The 7,340-nt window shown below is 58.3% G+C and overlaps 1 protein-coding gene and 1 long non-coding RNA gene across 2 annotated transcripts in view; one reads left to right on the top strand and one right to left on the bottom strand.

The window, feature by feature from the left end:
• LOC114487906 (uncharacterized) overlaps positions 1–1,001 on the bottom strand; it is a 23,421-nt gene extending 22,420 nt beyond the window's left edge. The window contains exon 1 of the long non-coding RNA XR_003683465.1: positions 911–1,001. This is a non-coding gene — a long non-coding RNA (uncharacterized lncRNA). The remainder of the gene's footprint in view (positions 1–910) is intronic.
• Positions 1,002–1,390: 389 nt separating this feature from the next.
• On the top strand, positions 1,391–5,265 carry UQCR11 (ubiquinol-cytochrome c reductase, complex III subunit XI). Its single transcript, XM_007105976.4, has 3 exons — positions 1,391–1,459; positions 4,463–4,611; positions 5,111–5,265. Exons 1-2 carry the CDS (start codon positions 1,410–1,412, stop codon positions 4,581–4,583), a joined length of 171 nt encoding a protein of 56 aa, XP_007106038.1. The 5' UTR covers positions 1,391–1,409; the 3' UTR covers positions 4,584–4,611; positions 5,111–5,265.
• The last annotated feature ends 2,075 nt before the right edge of the window (positions 5,266–7,340 follow it).

Here is a 7,340-nt window from a genome sequence, read left to right as displayed (position 1 = left end):
CTTCCATTGCGGAGCACAGGCTCCGGACGCGCAGGCTCAGCGGCCATGGCTCACGGGCCCAGCCGCTCCGCGGCATGTGGGATCTTCCCAGACCGGCTCACGAACCCGTGTCCCCTGCATCGGCAGGCGGACTCTCAACCACTGAGCCACCAGGGAAGCCCAAACCCACTTTTTAAGTTTCCATCGAGGACAGAGACTTAATTCAGGTCCTCTCTGATCCCAAGCTCAAAAATCCCAGGGCAACTGGAAAGGCGGAGAAACAATGTCCAACTCAACAGCAACGAGCACCCCTCCTGCCCAGACCGTGGTCTCCAACCAACCCCCTGGTCGGAGGCCAGGGCTAGGTGAGAACCTGCAGCCCTCTGGGAACCGCAGTCTTGGAGGGTGCCGAGGGGCCGACCCCAGCAGGATGGGCTGGGCTGGGCAGACAAACCCCACGGTGTCCAGTCCGCATCTCCAAGCCTGCATTCGACGCTGGGACCCCGGAAGCGGTGAAAGGAGAAGGCGAGCCCGAGCGAGCCTGGGGCGGCGGAAAGAAGAGGGAGGAGGACCCACCTGTCCTGGGTCCATCAGCTAACAGGTGTCATCCTGAATGTTGACAGCGAGAGGAACCAGGCCTCCCTCTGCTGCCGGAATGAGGAATCACTCCCAATCGAAACGTGCAAACCATTTCCCACCGAGCCTCCGAGCAACAGACAACAAAATGCCAGCAAACCGAGGCTCGGGGAAGCGCTGTCATCTGGCCAAGGTCCCACACACAGAGAGTCCAGTGACAACGCCTAATTCCTCCAAAAGGGAGTTCAAATCCCACCCTTCCCCTCTGTGCGACTCTGGGTTTAACGCTTCCCCGTTTGGCCTGTTTCTTTAACTGTAAATAAAGTTCTGGCACGTAATAAGGACACAAACTCACCAGTTAAATGTCGCGGGCCACACCTAGTCGCTGGACGTTACGCAGCTTGGGGCCACTCTGACCGCCAGTGCGGAGAAGCAGACCCCGCTTCCCCACGTCACGTGGTCATAAAGCCCCGCCCCCCCGGGCCCGCCCACTCTAGTCTGCGTCCTTCAGACCCTCCCCGGAAGTGAGTGCAACTATATTCCGAGTCTGCGCGCGCAGCGGCGGCGCTCCCCGGATCTCGCGCGGTCAGCCCGCCCGGGATGGGCCGGGCAGGGCGGGGCCTCCCTGCAGGCCTGCGCGCTGCGGCGGCCGCTCCTGCGCAGTGCGCCCGAGCCGGCGGGGCCAGGGTCACCCTGAGCTGGGACGGCGCCGCTATGTTGGAAAGGTTCGTGGGCCCGCGATACCGCCAGCTGGCCAGAAAACAGAAATCTAGTCAATATTCATACAAACATATACATCTGTGTTTATATACATTTAAAAACATATATGCACCCTGAGCTGGGACGGCGCCGCTATGTTGGAAAGGTTCGTGGGCCCGCGATACCGCCAGCTGGCCAGAAACTGGTGAGGATGCGGCTACCGCCCCCGGACCCCTTGTCCTCCCAGGTCCCAAATGGGGAAACTGAGGCACAGAGCGGCAGCGCGGTCTGCCCCGCGCGTGGCTGGCCCCCGACCCTGAGGCACTCTGCCTGGGGGCCGCAATTGTGCCCAACCAGTCCGCGCCCAGCACCCCCGGCTTAGCTCCTGGGGCCTGGAAACTGACCCTGTGCGCTCCTGGCTTTGCTTTTGTCTGACGTTGTGAAGCCGAGGGCTGCGCCTGTCCTTGACTGACCCCCGTGGGAGGCGGGTGGGATGGGGGTGACCCCACGTGGCAGCCGGGATTGGGGAGCCCACGACGTGAGACGCTGAGAAACAGGGGGCCTGTACTCCGCAGTCGTGCCCCTGAGCCCCGGCAGGGAGAGGTGACGGGTGGGGGCTGTCCCTGGACAGTGGCGCCGGCAGGGACCTTCGGGTGGACAGTGACGGTGGCGCTTTACAGCTGGGGCGACCCAGGCTCAGGACGAAAGGCCGTCCCTGGCATCGGGTGGGACCGCCAGCGGCCCCTGCGGCCCCTACCGCGGGCGGCTCGAGCCCCCGGGCACTGTCGGTCCATCCCCATCTGCGCGTGGTCAGAGCAGCGAACCCCTCATCCAGGCTTTCGTTCAGTCGGCAGCAGCACCCACTGAGCACCTGGTGTGTGCTCGCACCTACCACTGAGTCGGGTGCCAGAGACACAGCGATAAACGGAACCTTCCTGGCTGACGCTGGACCAGAAAAAAATTAAACCGATGTGATCCATGGCATGAGGTTGATGTGAAGTAATAAACGGGGTGGGTGCAGCCCTGTCCCACCCACACTGGCTTCCGGAGGCCAGGAAGCGGGACTCACCCCCAGGAGGCACTGTGGCGTTGTGGGGGCTCAGGCTCGGAGCATCCACGCTCACCAGCTGGGTACTCTGCGCTCGGCTCCTCCCCGAGCCCTGGGCGTTTTCCTGCGAGCAGGGGGAGGAGAGGTGGTGAGGGTCGAGGGATTGTCAGCGGCATCATCACCTTCGGTGCCCCGTGGAGGTCAGGTGTGTGGCCACCTCCCTCTCTGTGAGCTCCACAGGGCCCCAAGGGGAGTGGCCAGAATGATTGGGGGGGGTGGGCGGGCGGTGGAGGCCTCCCTGAGGGCAGGCTCCTCTGACATCAGCACCCCTCAAAGCTGTTGGGCTGTGAGAGGAAAGATTCCCTCTCTGTTCGTGACACCTGCCCCAGAGCCTGTTCCAAAAGCAGCAGTAACCCAGGACCCCACCAAGGCGCAAAGTTGAGTTGTATGGGCCTCTCCCCAGGGTCTCCCCAGGGAGCAGGGGATGTCGTTGGCGAGGCAGGTTTGGGAGGGGGTGTTGCTGCTTCCATCTCTCCACCCCAACACCCCAGGCCCATGGGTTACGGTGATCCGGTGAAGTGGGCACCCATGCACAAATTCTGCCCCTGCACAGACCAGCGATGGAGCCTGTGAGAGTTCTCTGTCGCTGCATAACAAAGAGCCCACCAAATGTAGCAGCTTTGCAGACATTCATTATCAGTACTGTGGGTCAGGAATTGGAACACAGATGAGTGTCCTGCTCAGTGTCTCATCTGAAGGCTTTACTGGAGGATGTGTTTCCAGGTCACACCTGTGGTTGCAGCAGGGGGCCACCCTCAGTCCTCTGCCACAGGGGCCCCTCTACAGGGCAGCTCACAAACTAGCAGCTGGCTCCCCGCAGAGAGGGTAAGAGCAAACGAGCACGCCCTGACAGAGCCAGTCTCTAAAAGCCCATCTCAGAAGTGACATTCCCTCACGGTCCAGTGGTTAGGACTCGGCACCTTCACTGCCGGGGCCTGGGTTCAATCCCTGGTCGGGTAACGAAGATCCCGCAAGCCGTGTGGCGTGGCCAAAGAAAACCAAACCAAAACAAAAGAAGTGACAGCCCATCATCTCTCGTATTTGATTCATCAGAGGCGTATTTGATTCATCAGAGGCGAGTGACTGGATCCTGCCGACCTCAAGGGGAGGGGCTGTACAGGGGTGTGAACACCAGGAGGTGGGACTGTTGGGGCCATCCTGGACCCTGCCCATCACTGGACGTAAATGTGGAGTGTAGTGGTCTTGGAGTCCCTGCCTCGGCTCTGCACCTGGTGGGCTGTGTCGGGGGCATGGCTTGCCCTCTCTGTGCCTTGGTCTCATCTGTGAGACAGGGACCCTGATAACTCACACCTCCTTCAGTCCATCAGCTGTCTCAGGGATCGAGCTGCTGGAAACCACGTTAACGTGCCTACCTGCAAAGTTTAGATATCCTTATGCTTTACAAGCTTGGGCTTTTTCTGTTTTTAGTGGAATTCCTCAAATAAAACCTTAAGCAGGGACTTCCCTGGTGGCGCAGTGGTTAAGAGTCTGCCTGCCAGTGCAGGGGGCCACGGGTTCAATTCCTCAAATAAAACCTTAAGCAGGGACTTCCCTGGTGGCGCAGTGGTTAAGAGTCTGCCTGCCAGTGCAGGGGACCACGGGTTCGAGCCCTGGTCCGGGAAGATCCCACATGCCACGGAGCAACGAAGCCCGTGCGCCACAACTACTGAGCCTGCGCTCTAGAGCCCGCGAGCCACAACTACCGAGCCCGCGTGATACAACTACTGAAGCCCACACGCTCACAACCCGTGCTCTGCAACAAGAGAAGCCACAGCAATGAGAAGCCCGTGCACCGCAACTAGAGGAAGCCCGCGTACAGCAACGAAGACCCAGTGCAGCCAAAACCAAATAAATATACTAAAAAAACAAAAAAAACCCTCATGCATATCCTAATATGAAAGCAGATGGGAGTGGAGTTGCCTCAGGGTCACCTGCCTGGTGCCTGCCCTCGGGGTCATCAGCAGGATGTGTCCACAAGCCGGGCAGGGCCAGGTGCGTGGGGGGGGGGGGGGTGTGGGCACCTGATAAACGGCAGCTTGGGGTAGGGGGGGGATCCGGCCACGCTACCGGGAGGGTGAGGCCTGACCCCCGTTCTTGCAGGTTACCCACAGTGGGCATGTGGGGCACCGTGGGAGCCTTGGGGCTGGTGTGGGCCACTGACTGGAGGCTGATCCTGGACTGGGTGCCCTACATCAACGGCAAGTTCAAGAAGGACGATTAATTAAACCCATCCCCCTTGGACCCCTCCGGTAAGTTTCAGCAGCTGTCGGCTGGTGTAGCCCGGGATTCCTGAGCAGCAGAGGAGCAGTGTTCCCCGCAGTTCCAGGGCTGGGCCGGCAGGTGTTGGGGGCTCACCTGGAGAACCCTGCCTGAGGGCGGAGCCCTGCACTAGCCTCCTGCCTGGTGGCGCAGAGCTGCTAGCCAGCAGCCTCGGTTTGTGGGGCTGGGGAGTGGGCGCTGCCCCTCGGGGCTCAGTCCTGGAGACTGAGCCTGCACCCTGGGTGGGGTGGAGGGATGCCCCGTTTTACAGACAGGAAAGTGGAGGCTGGCCTCCCTGGGCGGGCTGCTGTGAGCACTGACGAGCCCGGCGCTGTGCTGCCCACCTGACAGCCCAGAGTGCACGCGCATCCCCATTTCACAGACTCCTAAGTGGCACAGCCAGATCTGGTATGAGAGCCTGTCTGCGGCGTCTGTGCTCTTACTGGGCTCTCAGCATCTGCTGCTCACCCTGCTTCGTTCCCCCTCCAGGTGTCTGGTGGTGCTGCCCCCTTCCATCTGCATCTGGAACGGCCCAGGCTCTTGGGATTGACTTCGAGGAAATACACGGCGCGAGTTAGGTTTCCTATGTTGGTGGAAGTAGCTTTAGTGTGTGAACACACACGGCATTAAACCTCACTCTGAAACCTGCTGGCCTGCACGTGCTCATGCTGGGGCTTGGTTATCTTGACTGCAGGCCCAGGGGCCCAGATGACCCGGGGAGCCTTTCAACTCCAAAACTGCAAATCTGCAGTTTCCCAGTGGCTGGCAGACATGGTTTGATTACTGCAGATGTTTAGTGGGTAATACCTGCACGGGGTTTTTATCGATCGCTGCCTTAACAAGTTACCCTTGACCTAGTAGCTCAAGACAAACATTCATTATCTCTCAGTAAGAATTTGGGAGTGATCTGTCTGGGGGTTCCTGGCTGAGGGTCCCTCATGAGGTTGCAGTAGAGGCATCGGCTGCATGATGAAGGGTGGCACCGGGGTGGGGTGGGGAGTCGGGGCTTCCAGGAGGCCCCCTCACGTGGCTCCTCCCCATGTGGGCCTCCCAGACGCTGCTTGAGCCTCTCTACTACACAGCGACCCAAGAGCAGGCAGGGAAGAGCCTCTGTGCCTTTTGTGACCTACTCAGGACTCTCAGGCCATCTCCTGCTCCACATCTTATTCGGGAGGAGAATTAGGCTCTGTGTCTTGAAGGAGGAACATCAGAACCTGTAGACGTGTTAAACCATCACCGGGGATACAAAAATGAGCGGGTACACGAGGATATACTGCATACAGGCAGTTCCCTCCAACTCCTGCCAAGTTCTGGAAAATTCTAGAAACGTTCTATTTGTGAAGAAGAGCTGTTTTATTAGTCTGTTTGGGCTGCCACAACAAAACACAGGCCAGGCAGCTTAAGCTACAGAATGAATGGAGGCTGGAAGTCTGAGGTCAGTTCTGGCAGGGTTGGTTCCTGGCGAGGGCCCGCCTCCTGGCCTGCAGACAGCCCCCTTCTCACTGCATCCTCACGTGGCCTCTCCTTGACGTGAGCAAGTGAGCTCTCCAGGGACTCTTAGGACATGCTAATTCTAGGGGACCAGGGTGACACCCTTCTGACCTCATTTAACCTTAACTGTTTGGGGGGGGCATCTCCACATGCAGCCACACTGGGGGTTAGGGTGTCAACATATACATTTCAGGGAGACACTTTCAGTCCACAGCAGCTTTGTATATTTTAACACAAGTAGTGGCATGTTCTACACACTTTTCTGCACAAACATTTTCCACCTATGGCTTATTTCCTGGAAGCCATGCCACTTTGGAAAGCGCAAAGCATCATGAAAAAGTCTACAAATAAGGGATTTCCCTGGTGGTCCAGTGGTTAAGAATCCACCTTCCAGTGCAGGGGTTGCAGGTTCGATCTTAGTTCGGGGAACTAAGATCCCACATGCTGCGGGACAACTAAGCCTGTGTGCCCCAACCAGAAGCCTGCAACGAAAGATCCTGCGTGCCACAACTAAGACCCAAAGCAGCCAAATAAATAAATATTTTTTAAAAGTCTGCAAAAAGGGGCTTCCCTGGTGGCACAGTGGTTGAGAGTCCGCCTGCCGATGCAGGGGACACGGATTCGTGCCCCGGTCTGGGAAGATCCCACATGCCGCGGAGCGGCTGGGTCGGTGAGCCATGGCCGCTGAGCCTGCGCGTCCGTAGCCTGTGCTCCGCAACGGGAGAGGCCACAGCAGTGAGAGGCCTGCGTACCACCAAAAAAAAAAAAAAAAAAAAAAAAAAAAGTCTGCAAACAAATGCTGGAGCGGGTGTGGAGAAAAGGGAACCCTCCTACACTGTTGGTAGGAATGTAAACTGGTGCAGCCACTATGGAGAACAGTTTGGAGGTTCCTTAAAAAACTAAAAATAGAATTACCATATGATCCAGTGATTCCACTCTTAGGCATATATCTGGAAAAGATGAAAACTCTAATTCAAAAAGATACATGGAGGGCTTCCCTGGTGGCGCAGTGGTTAAGAATCTACCTGCCAATGCATGGGACACGGGTTTGAGCCCTGGTCCGGGAAGATCCCACATGTCGCGAAGCAACTAAGCCCGTGCGCCACGACTACTGAGCCTGCGCTCTAGAGCCCGTGCGCCACAACTACTGAAGCCCGCGTGCCTAGAGCCTGTGCTCCGCAACAGGAGAAGCCACCGCAATGAGAAGCCCACGCACCACAACAGAGTA

This window comes from Physeter macrocephalus, chromosome 2 (assembly GCF_002837175.3).
Source record: "Physeter macrocephalus isolate SW-GA chromosome 2, ASM283717v5, whole genome shotgun sequence".
Lineage (NCBI taxonomy): Eukaryota > Metazoa > Chordata > Mammalia > Artiodactyla > Physeteridae > Physeter > Physeter macrocephalus.
This window is presented reverse-complemented; position numbering and strand designations above follow the sequence as displayed.